The sequence below is a fragment of the Caretta caretta genome, chromosome 11, assembly GCF_965140235.1.
Source record: "Caretta caretta isolate rCarCar2 chromosome 11, rCarCar1.hap1, whole genome shotgun sequence".
Classification (NCBI taxonomy): Eukaryota; Metazoa; Chordata; order Testudines; family Cheloniidae; genus Caretta; species Caretta caretta.
The window spans coordinates 50,577,154-50,590,051 of NC_134216.1; the positions used below are offsets into that span (position 1 = coordinate 50,577,154).

Consider the following 12,898-nt stretch of genomic DNA (forward strand, 5'->3'; position numbering starts at 1 on the left):
CCATTTAATTTGTTCAGAAGATAAATGCCTCCAGATGGGTAACTCCCATGAGCTATTTAATAAAATGCTGCTTTCAGGACAAATCCTCCAAGGTGCTGATCCCTCTTGAAATATTGTGCACCTTCAGGTCATCTGGAATCAAATATTCGGATTCTAGGTGTAGTTTATGGCTATGTTCAGAAAGGAATGAGTTGAAACACATGCTACATGGCACTATAGACTCTGCCTTATAGAGTGATCACTCCCATTTGTGAGAGACTGGCACACAGGTGCTATCATACTGTGTCAGAACTGTGGTCCAGTTAGTCTAATCTACTGCTTACATAAGTTTTTTATGACCACCCCATTTTCATTGTGGTGTCCACAATGTTGCCCAAGTCTTTTCTCTTTAATGTTTACAGTCAATTTAAAACTCAGAAATCTGTATGCCTAGTTCAGATTATTCCTTTCCCATATGCATTACCTTGCATTTGTAAACATCAAGGGTCATCGCTCATCATGCTGCCGTTCACCAAGCTTTGTTTGAGCTCTCTGGAATTCCTCATTGTCTGCTCAAGACAATTGTTGGGGTTCTCAACCTTTTTCTTGCTGAGGACCCCCTCAACCTGCTATAAAAACTCCAGGGCTGAGGACGCCTGGTTGAGAACCGCTGTGCTATGTCACTGTTTACCCGCTTTTAATCACCACCAACCCCTAGTATGGCCGATCCAGTCGATACTACCATGTTGAAAATTAACAATTTATTTCTATTCTTTGTTTGGTCTCTTACTGCAAATTTCTAATCCATGACAGCACTTTAGCCTTGTGTGAGAGACATTATCAAAGGCTTTCTGAAAGCTCAAATAAATATTTACTTGTTTTTCCTTTATCTGCTACTTTGTTGACCGACGTAAATATAGCTATTAGATAGAAAAGGGTTGGTTTGCCTTTCAAGAAACTGTACCGTGTGTTGCCTATCATATCCTATTCAGCCAAGTTTTTAAGGTTCTGGCCAATTAACTGTACCAAAGTAAAATACACATACCAGTCTGTAATTCCCAGGAACCCTTCTAGCACTTTTCCCTCCAGATCTCTGGAACCATAGCTGATTTTAATGTGAGCTTGAATATTTTTTAATCAGTTCAGTCTCTTTATTCTTAAATTCCTTTCGAACACTTGGATGGACTTCATCCAGGCCTGGCAACTTGCCATTGTTTAATTTGTCAATTAATTCCAGCTCCTGCTTTTTCTCATCCCTGAATCTTTATCCATTCTATGTTTTTTAGTTGATGAAAAAGAGTAGGTATTTTCCCCCCATCATCTGTGCTGAAGACTATTACGAAGAAAGCTTCTTTGCAACAACCTTATCTCCTTTAACTGATCCCTCCGGAGGGCTGATGAACACACTGATTCTTTGGCATGTACTCCATTTACAACCTCTGTAAACAATGTGTTGGTATTTATTTTTATATCTTTGGCTAATTGCTCTTTCAATTCCCCATTTGCCAACCTAATTTCCAACTTAGATTTTGTAAGCCATAATTTCTGTTCTTTTCATTGACTTGTGTGCTTGTATTAATACCTGTTCCAGGAAACAATTGTTGAAGATGTCAAGAAATTGCTTCTCTCATATTATAGTTGACTGCTTTATATGCGGGTAGTTGAAGTTACCTACTATCAGTGCTATAGGCTCCTGTTCAGCAAGGTACGTAACCATGTAAATGGTCACACGGGGATAGAGCCTCAGTTGTATAATTTGTCATCGCAGCATTGTTGACTTCAAGGGGACCACCTGTGGAACTACTTAATTTACTTCAAAAGGACTACGCCTATGCTTAAAATTAACCATGTGCTTTAGTACCTTGTGGAACTGGAGTCTTTTAAGTTGCTTCTTTGATCATGCTTATCACTGTGTAATTGTTACCCCTTTCCTAAAATTTTGGCTTAGATATTTTAACATACCTGGTATTTCTTGTGTGCTATGGCACGTGCCTCATCTTCATCTAATACAACTGTGTCACAGACTGCCTTAGTCTATTTTATTTATTTATCAAAAAATACTGTGGCCTTTGCTCTTCATCTGCCAAAATTAAATAAGTTGTCAAAGGGAAACTATTTCACATTATGACAGGTTTCAGAGTAGCAGCCGTGTTAGTCTGTATTCGCAAAAAGAAAAGGAGTACTTGTTGCACCTTATAGTGACTAACAAATTTATTTGAGCATAAGGTTTCGTGAGCTACAGCTCACTTCGTTGGATGCATTCAGTGGAAAATACAGATTTATATACCTCCCCACTGTATTTTCCACTGAATGCATCCGATGAAGTGAGCTGTAGCTCACGAAAGCTTATGCTCAAATAAACTGGTTAGTCTCTAAGGTGCCACAAGTCCTCCTTTTCTTATTTCACATTAGTTCAGCAATGTTGTACTGTCAGGCATCTCTTCAAACAGAAGCCAGATGTTCTTTAAAGTTCAAAGTCCATAATTTATCATAATTAAAACATATCTGGGTTATGATGTGATCATCAGTCATAACTGCAAAACACATTTCCCAGCTGCTTTTCTACTCATCTGCTTACAGAATATGCTGCAAAAATAAATACGCATTTTACAACATGGTGAGATTTGCTATTGCACTGTTAGTGCAACAGGAAAGTTGTTAGGCAGATTCACTATGTTTGTGCAGAACTCTATGGCTTGGTGTGAAATAGGCTAAGCCCTGGTCTACGCTGGTGCGGGGAGGGGGGGGTGGAAATCGATCTAAGTTACACAACTTCAGCTATGTGAATAATGTAGCTGAAGTCGACGCACTTAGATCGACTTACCGTGGCGTCTTCACTGCGGTGAGTCGACTGCTGCCGCTCCCCTGTTGACTCTGCCTGTGCCTGTCGTGGCGCTGGAGTACGGGAGTCGAAGGGAGAGAGCTCAGGGGTCGATTTATCGCGTCTAGACTAGACGATCCCCACTGGATCGATCGCTGCCCGCCAATCTGGTGGGCAGTGAAGACATACCCTAAGTTTACTCAGCCCTTTTGTTCCCATAGGTATCCATGGAAAAGACACTCCAGCCAAATAATATTAGCAATTGACTATTTATATACAGCATTTAACCAAAGGCAGATTCAGAAGCAAGTGTCACAAGAAGACAGCCATTAGTAGTGCAGCTATGGAAACTTGTGAATTGAAATCACTTGGGGTTGCATACAAGTGCTGGCGAATCTGCCTGTATGGCATCAGAAGCTTTAGGAGACTGTAATCTGCAGAACATTAAAAAAGACTCCAGCATTATGTAGTGCTACTAACAATTTTATACCTATTTCCCTAGATTCAGATTACTTTTCATACATAGTTAGGAAGGAGTAAAAAGCCTGAGCATTTGCTCACCTTTATTGCTATTGTAATAAATAGAAACCATGGCGTTTATATGTAAAACCTCTAAGAACTGAATAGGCATAATAAAGTTTTATTGATCGGAAAATTAATACTTTGTCAACAATTAAAATGAATGTTTCATAGGAACAGAGTGAAAATAAGACCAAAAATAATTTCACATTTTTTCATTTCGTTCTTACTTGATAAGCAATAAATACACTGCTATAGTCCATTAATCTTATTTACATTGTACAATAGTTTGAATGTTGCCTGATTTCTAGCATAACCCTTTTAGGACATGAAATGGTAACATAGGAGGATGTGCTTTAGCATGTGTTCAGCCAAATACTCTAGCAGATCATTACCTTGAAAAATAATGAATGACAAAACAATTAGTAAATTAACATTTTAAAAAATGGAATCAACTGAGCAGCCAGCAGTGAGCATCACCTAACTTCTTTGTGGCATTTTATTAACTGACAGCAGTAGCATAAAAATAGACACTCTCTCTCTCATTTGAAGTAATATCCATAAACATATAAAACTAACATCTTAGTATTACAGATACCAAATACAAAATTAGATCCTAAACAAGACAGGTATTCCCCCAACCCTCTTTGAGACTTCAAATCCTCACCGAATAACATACTAACAGCAAACTACAGTTACTAAGAAATGCTGGCCTGGTAAAAAGAACTCTTAAAAAAGACCCCATAACTGTCTATATTCCTTCAGAGCACAGATAGTAACTACACCAGTGTTTGCTCCAAACACAGTACAAAGTATATATAAAAAAGACCCTGTGTGAAATCAGCGTAAGGATTTAATTCAAATTTATTCTGATAAAGGAGAATTTAGACCATGTTCTTGATTGCCTGTGTATGTGAGAGGGGTGTTGTAAGAAGAGGGTGTAGGGAACTTATTCTCTAATACAACAGCCATAGGCAAGAAGGTCTACCTCATGTTTAGGGACAAAATGTAGCTCTAACGCCATTTGGCACACCGTGGCCACATAGGATTTTTTCTTACCTCCCCTTGCTGGGGCTGCATCCTGTTTCTTTTCTAAGAGTGTACATGGCACTACCTTGGGCCTGTCACCGTGAGCTGTTAGGATGGCTCTTGTACCAGAAGCTGTGGACCTCATTCTAACCCCCTACCTTCCCAATCCACAGCTCCTTAATGGAGCTATGAGCAGCCAATACTCCCTTCCACTAGGAGGTAAAAACCCCAGTAAAATCAATAGAGTTGCATCATCTAATGGGAACATTAGGCCTCTAGAATTTAACTCACCAGCCAATAGAATTCAATCTAAATTCAATCACCAGCCAATAGAAGGTTTAAACATATACATAAAGTTGCAAACAGCTGTGATGAAGATAAAAACTATTCACATTCTTATGAAATCTCAAGCTGATAAGCCCTACGATGGCTGGCTAATCAGCTGTCTATTGAAGTCTGTTAGAAGACTAATGACATATCACCCTTAAAGGCCAAAACTGAATTATTCATATTCAACAATAAGCTTTTAAAACTGAGGTGTTCTGAGAAAGTATGTTTTAATCCTCTGGTGTTGGCTTTAATAAATCAGAAATACATTTGCATGGCAATATTCTACCATGCACAGTACTAGATTTTTCATCCATTTCTGTTTATTTCACTTTATTCAGCTTTAAAAAAAGACTTTTGAATAAGACTTTTTTATCATGTGCCCCCTTTTGATTTTTCTTCCTTTGTATTGAAAATACACGATTTCTTTAAAGCATAAAACATTTAAAAATACACAGAAAATGCTGTCTTTACAGACATATTTTTCTTAAGACCTTAACAGATTCAAGCCTTATACAATCAGTCACCACAAAATAATACTGAATTTCCCAAACAAGGCACTTCAGAAAGGCTCCAAAAGATTTTCATAAGATAGACTTGGTAAGTTTTCCAAAAACCACTGGAAAATGCCCCAAACCATCTTTTCTTATTACTCTAGGCTAGGCCAAAGAAGCTGGCTCTGAGATCATATTTATTGGCATGCCATCCAATCTTGCATGCCTTTCTCAGACAAAACTCCCACTGTATCAATGGGGTTCGTTTTGCCTGATTCATAAACTAAGGAGTCAGGTATCAGGCATGTGGCAAGGAAAATATTTTTCTTTACACGTATGCAATCTTGCTCCAAGTCAGCAATCCTGCCCGACTTCTACAAACAGCTTAAGCACTAGTTTAAGTTCCATCAAAGTCAAAGATAAAGATGGGCTTATCAACTTTTCCAGATCAGGACCTCACTGGTCCTGCTCCCATTAAAGTCAATAAGAAACTTCCATTTGCTTCATTTGTAGCAGGATCAGGCTGTCTGTCCACTAAAATAATTACAAACATCTTGTAAAATGTAACATTGAAGAATAGAAGCAGTGGGGGTTTCATGCCTCAGATTTCGGGCATTAGCATCTGGGTGCCTTTACAATATGCCTGGTTTAAAATAGTGGCAAAAAATGAGCTAGATACATATCAACATCTCAGACTTGATTATCTTCAACAATCTGTCTTTCCTGACAGAGTTCAATCTTAACCACTTATTTAGGTTGCGTACTGGATGAATTTAGCAAATATATTATGATTAAGACAGTATTTACAAGATGAGTTCTCGCAGGCAAATGATATGGTTTTCAATACAATACAGTCTTTACACAAACTTTCAAGAGAATAAGAAATCCTTCATTGATTCCCTGCATACAAAATAATTGCCAACTTGGTCTACACAGTAGAAACGGAAGAGGCAAAGTCTCATTCTTTATATATGTACTTATATCTATATATGAACATATATGTGTGCATACCATATACACCCACACATATGTGCATATGTATATACGCATGAGAAATACATTGTCTTAAGTTTGCATCATTCAGGAAAAACATGTCCCAAGTGAGGTAAAAATCTTCTGGCCACAAAGTCATTAACTCAAACTTCAAGTTCATGAGCTATGAGGACTAGAATGTGGGCAATACAGCATTTCTGCAGTCAACCATACAGCTTTTCAGATTTTAAAACAATATTCTCCATGTCATGGTAGCTTTTCCCATTTAAATGTTCACTCGTGAAATCGTGATTGAAGCTGTAGCCCTGAACATCACTGATGGATGATACCGTGTAGGAAGCTGTGCGCATAGCATCTGAGTGGCTGAAGCTGTGCTCAAATTGGATTTTGTACTGATTCCAGTGCCTTCTCAAAACAGCTTGGACCTATTCCGTGAAAGGAAGAGGGAAAAAATGTGTATAAATTACATGGACAGATGCTTATGTGCGGGCCTTAAAATTAGAATACAGCATCAAAATCATGAGCTATTATGAAAGAAATACAAATGGAATTAGGCTGTATTTTTGGTAAATCTAGACTAACATCATTATATTTAACATTTTAATACGTTCAAAGCTCGTGAAAGATTTTGGATTTATAGCTCCAGAGACTGGGCTATTCTATACCGTGGGCCCCAGAAGTACAAGTTTTCACACACTGCCTCAGCCCTAATGTGGTTATCCAAAGGTTATCTCTAGTCATGATTAATGTGGTCAGATCCTCAGCAACATCAGCTGATATAACTCCATTGAAGTCCGATTTACACCAGCTGAGGATCTGGCCCAACAAGTCTTCTCTTATTTGTGATCAAGCCTTCATAAAACTAATGGCAAGGTAGTTTCAGCACATGTTCTTACCCTGGTTAAAAATAAATTGTATAGAATAGCCGAAGACCACAGCGGCCTCAGTTTGTTTACATGCTTCATTGCAAGGATGTTATGTATTTCACTGGTTTCCTCTAATACAATATGGCAAAACACCTGGGCAACAGGAAGACTGGATTTACTGAAGTGCTGGGTTAATGAAATTCACATGTAATTAGTTTTTGAGGAAGGAGGCCAAGTTAGGAGTGATCAGAATGCTGGTACAGCTGCTTGTAAGAAAATCAAATTTATGGAAAAATCTTAATTTATGTTTTTGCTCAGATTTAAGCATCAGGGATTATGTATTAGTCCTACCACTTAACTATATTATAGACCAAAGTGAACATTCCTGTAACTGCCCTAAAGTCAGTGTCGTTACAGGAGAGATTGAATTGTGGCCCTATGGACCTGCATTCCTTCTCATCTACATCCTAGCTTCCTTTTTGCACAAGCAAAATACCAGGCGCCTACGTGCTAAATTGTGTCAGAGTTATTTGCAGCTGTTAACAATAGGTGCTAAAAGGGATACCACGTGTTCAAGATCTCGTCCTATCTGATTAGCATTTAATGTAATGTAATAGCTTAACTATTCATTTCCTTCTGGCCAAAATTTTCAGACTAATAATTATGGGTTCCTAATTTGTGATGAGCCTGATTTTCATAAAATATTGAGACGCAGTTGTCTTGACACTAACGTGTGTCTCAAGTTAGCACTCAAATCACCAGCCACATGGGAAAATCTTGCCCTTCATTTTTATGTTGTCAGATTTATTGATGTACATCCACTTGGAATATAAACTAACATTTGCAGATGGAACAGTGTCTGTTAACAAATTACTATTATGGGGCAACATCTTCCATTCAGCTTTCCTTATGTCTTGAGGTTTTTGTTTGTTTAGTTTACATTTTTCTAACAAAATGGCTTATTTTGTCTAATTTCTCTCCAGCTTTAATTATGATAAATAGGAATAGAACAGCATAGACACAACATTTAGACTTCTGTAGTCTGCTATCAAAACCTCAGTTAAAAAGAGTTTCATATTCCCCAGTATGCTGACAAATAAAATATACTTTGGGGAGAGGAGAATTATTTAAAGAGTTAAGAAGGAAGCTAGTATTTTTCTTCTCCCATCTGGGACACCATCTACTACCGTTGTAATCCATTTTAGTCACCTTGCTCTTGCTACACAAAAGATCATATATTCTTCTCAGTCTGTGTATGCAGTTCCAGTTCACGTCAAAGGGAATTCTGCACATGGCTTAAGGCTGGTGTGTGACCTTAATTTTTTAAAGTGGTTAACCCACTTCAATCATGTGGAGCCACGAGGCAGAAGAATGTTCTAAAACATCTCCCCTTCTGAGAGGGAAGCTTTAGAATGCATTTTATAATCTATTCAAAACTTAGCTGCTCAGAGCCATCACTCTGACCATGACACCCCACACTTTGAATATTTCTACTGGCTTCCTGTTTTCCACCAGGTATTATATTTACTTATAAATAAGAGAGAAAACCACAATGCTGGGTTGATTTGAAGCAACTTACTCACCTCCCTGAACTGTGCAGAATGCAGATGCAGACTAAGATGATGGGAAAGAGAAATTGTTATTATTCCCATTTACTAATAGGCACAGAGAAATTGAGTGACTTGCTCAAAGTCACCCAGGAATTCTATGGCAGAGCTAGGAATTGATTCAGAATGGATCATCTTAGTTCTGGACCAGTGTCATAATCACAAGACCATCAGTACCCTCATCCGCTTTTCCTTCCTTCCTGTTTGTCACACTTATTGAATCATCTCTTCAATTAGATTGTAAAATTTTGGGGGCAGGAACTAAGGTTGTAACGTCTTTGACACTATTGCAATATAAATCAATAATAATTTTTAAGAACAAAGCAGTCAAAGTAGTGTGATATATTGTCTGCAATTGTTGCTTATATTTGGTGCTTCAATATGGCTCTCTCACTTTCTCTTTTATCTTCTCCTCCCTCCCCACACCTCCAGGCTCCAACATATTCTCTGGTATTTCTTCCTACACTAAGCCAAGCCTTTTAAACCTCTCATGCAATAGCCCCTCTGTTACCATTGAATCAACATGCCACTACCAGTCTATTCTTGTAATTCACTGCAGTTTACCTATCCCTTATTTCTGGCTTTCCTGCAGTCTCATCTGACACGTCTAACCCAACACCTAGGAACTGCACAGCAAATTGCTAATCAATGCAGCAGCAAAGCTCTGCCCCGGATTACACTCCTTTAACAAAAGATACATCCAGAGTGGTCGAAGAACTTTATCATCCTTTTCTCAGCTTTGACCAATTCTAAATAGTTTTAGCAGACTGCGGGCTCACTCTCTTACATGAAAATAACACAGACAAAAAACATCCTAAAATAAGCTCATATTGCAAAGTATATATAGTCATGGCCATAGTTCCTGGTCACTAAGCCATGTGCCCTGTCTGGCTGTATGGTTCTTGCTTTTCTTCCTAGTTTAAAGATGTCCCTCTGTGCTGGCACTTCGGGCAGTGCTCCTGCCAGTCTCCTGTTCAACTGAATATGCCCTAACCAAACTATTGGTTTAATCCAAAGTTCACTGAAATCGATAGGGATTTTTCTACTGCCTTCAACGACGTCTGTATCAAGCCCACTGAAGCTTGGGCTGCTCCAAACACCCACTGTGATTGCAGACCATGCTACGCTCTACGTTAGAGCTTGTATCTGAGTGCCTGGTATAGCGGTTTCCTGCTGGTAAAGTTTCCTGCTCTTGTCCATAGCAGTTGGGAAACCCCAGCATATGGATAAAGAAAAGAGATTACTTTCCAACAATTCTTATACCTCAATCTTTGCTGTAAAGACTTTTCCATTGCCCAAAGGAATGGAAAACCCACCTGCCATTAATAATAAAGAAATTTGCAGCAGATGCAGATTCCTTATTCACTGTTATCCCATATAGCAACACAAACTGCACATGCATGTTGCCACTTCCCTAGGATGCCTAGTATTCTGTAAATTATAATGAGGTTTTGCTATGGCAAGTGATGTTAAAGGGACATATCATAGATAAGTCATATCAAGTTCAAAACTGCTATAACAGAGGCCCTTAAGGACAGAAGATTATGAGTTATGCCTGCTGAATGTCATGTCTGCAGCAGAATCTAGTAAGAGACCGAGAGAACACTTGTTGAGTACAGATTTTTGTATGATTTTTAACTTTATTGTCATTCCCCCCTTGAGCCATTATACCTTACTATACTATCATTTTTATAACAAGATATAATGAAATTATAGCCAGCTGAAAAAAAATTGAATAGTGCCACTGGAAGAGCTAAAGACGATAGGAGACAATGTTTAAAACACAAGATTCTGCGCAATGGCATGTAAATGGACAAAGATCAGCTAAGATTAAAGATTGTGGGCCAGATGTCAAGATGATTTATGGCCCTTTTATGTAATTCAGGTGATGCTAAATTGCTGTAATCTGTCCACAGATGCCCAGCAGAAAATTCCCTTGTTGGAGGGGAACTCCCTGCTAGTATGTCTGCTTGTAGAGGGCACAGCAGCGCTAAGCTTTGCTACACTGATCCTCCAGCATTGTAAGGCCCATTAAGGACCCTAAATTAGTGGTGTAACTGACAGCTACCCAACTCCCTGACACTGAACAAACCTCTGGCTCCGGAGAGAATATGGCCGAAGTATAGATTGTAAATTCATAATATTGGAACCCTAACAGAATAAATAATTGATTACTAATGCTAATAGAGCAAGTTTTAAATTTAAAACCACAGGTAGATTTGATTTTGTTCTGCAGTGGAATGGAAACGTTGTTAAGAGGTGCACATAAATTAAAAATAATTATAGCTGATCAAAGGACAGCAATTCCATTTTGCATCCATTTTGTTCGTTTCGCAGTAGAACAAAACTAAAACCATTCAAATGTTTGCACAAAAATTGAATTCTGTCAAATTATCCGTTTTCAGATCAAAACCTGAGCTTTTCAGTTGCGGAGGGCAGGGGAGGGGCAGTGATTAGGGCACAGTGATGTGGGCGGTGATCCAATCAGATTCAGAATCATCTGTGATGAAAAACTCTGCTCTGGAACAGGCAGAGGAGCAGGGACTTGAACTATGGTCTACCACATCCCAGGGCAGTGCATTAATGACAAGATTACCAACTATGAGCATGTCTTTCACTCCCCAACGGGGATTGCCTCAAAACTGTTTTCCGCAAAACTGATTTCCTCAAAATGTTTCAGATTCTGCAAAACAGCATATTTTGGCACAACGTAATTTGGTCAGAAATGTTCTGACCAGCTCCAAAAATAATGGAGAGAGAAACTTATCCAAACCATAGGAAAGTTGCAGTTCAGTTTTGGTTAGTTCAGATTTTGGGTGTGCACTTGAGTCAATTCTTCTCTATTAGTCAAATGATTTATCTGTTTCTCATACATTCTTAAATGCCTAATAAAAATATTAGGGCAGTCGATTAATCACAGTTAACTCATATGATTAACTAAAAAAAAATTAATCATGATTAAAAAAATTAATCGCAATTAATCACAGTTTAATCGCACTGTTAAACAATAGAATACCAGTTAAAATATATTAAATATTTTGGATGTTTTTCTACATTTTCATATATATTGTATTCAGTTGTAACTGAAATCAAAGTGTATATTATTTTTTATTACCAATATTTGCACTATAAAAATGATAAACAAAATAAATCATATTTTTCAATTCACCTCATACAAGTACTGAAGTGAAATCTCTTTGTCGTGAAAGTGCAACTAACAAATGTCGATTTTTTGATGTTACATAACTACACTCAAAAACAAAACAAAGTAAAATTTCAGCGCCTGCAAGTCCACTCAGTCCTACTTCTTGTTCAAGTTTGTTTACATTTACAGGACATAATGCTGCCCTCTTCTTATTTACAATGTCACCAGAAAGTGAGAATTGGCGTTTGCATGGCACTTTTGTAACCAGCATTGCAAGGTATTTACGTGCCAGATATGCTAAACATTTGTGTGCCTCTTCATGCTTTGGCCACCAGACCAGAGGACATGCTACCATGCTGATGACGATCGTTAAAAAAATAATGGGTTAATTAAATTTGTGACTGAACTTTTTAGGGGAGAATTGTATGTCCCCTGCTCTGTTTTACCCGCATTCTGCCATATATTTCATGTTATAGCAGTCTTGGATGATGACCCAGCACATTTTGTTCATTTTAAGAACACTTTCACAGCAGATTTGAGAAAACGCAAAGAAGGTACCAATGTGAGATTTCTAAAGATAGCTACAGCACTTGACCCAAGGTTTAAGAATCTGAAGTGCATTCCAAAATCTGAGAGGGATGAGGTGTGGAGCATGCTTTCAGAAGTCTTAAAAGAGCAACACTCTGATGCGGAAACTACAGAACCTGAACCGCCAAAAAACCTTCTGCTGGTGGCATCTCACTCAAGATAATGAAAATGAACATGTGTTGGTCTGCACTTCTTTGGATCGTTATCGAGCAGAACCCGTCATCAGCATGGATGTATGTCCACTGGAATGGTGGTTGAAACATGAAGGGACATATGAATCTTTAGTGCATCCAGCATGTAAATATCTTGCGACACTGGCTACAATAGTGCCACGAGAACACCTGTCCTCACTTTCAGGTGACATTGTAAACAAGAAGTGGGCAGCATTATCTCCTTCAGATGTAAACAAATTTCTTTGTCTGAGCAATTATCTGAACAAGAAATAGGACTGAGTGGACTTGTAGGCTCTAAAATTTTACATTGTTTTATTTTTTAATGCAATTTTTTGTACATAATTCTACATTTGTAAG

General features: G+C 38.2%; 1 protein-coding gene across 3 annotated transcripts in view; it reads right to left on the reverse strand.

The window, feature by feature from the left end:
* Window positions 1-3,424: 3,424 nt before the first annotated feature.
* The window catches only part of CALCRL (calcitonin receptor like receptor), a 95,414-nt gene continuing 85,940 nt past the window's right edge, over window positions 3,425-12,898 (reverse strand). For all 3 annotated transcript variants that reach the window (XM_048869842.2, XM_048869844.2, XM_075118008.1), the window contains exon 14: window positions 3,425-6,587. In XM_048869842.2, coding sequence (XP_048725799.1) covers window positions 6,366-6,587 — 222 coding nt within the window. In that variant the 3' untranslated portion in view covers window positions 3,425-6,365. The remainder of the gene's footprint in view (window positions 6,588-12,898) is intronic.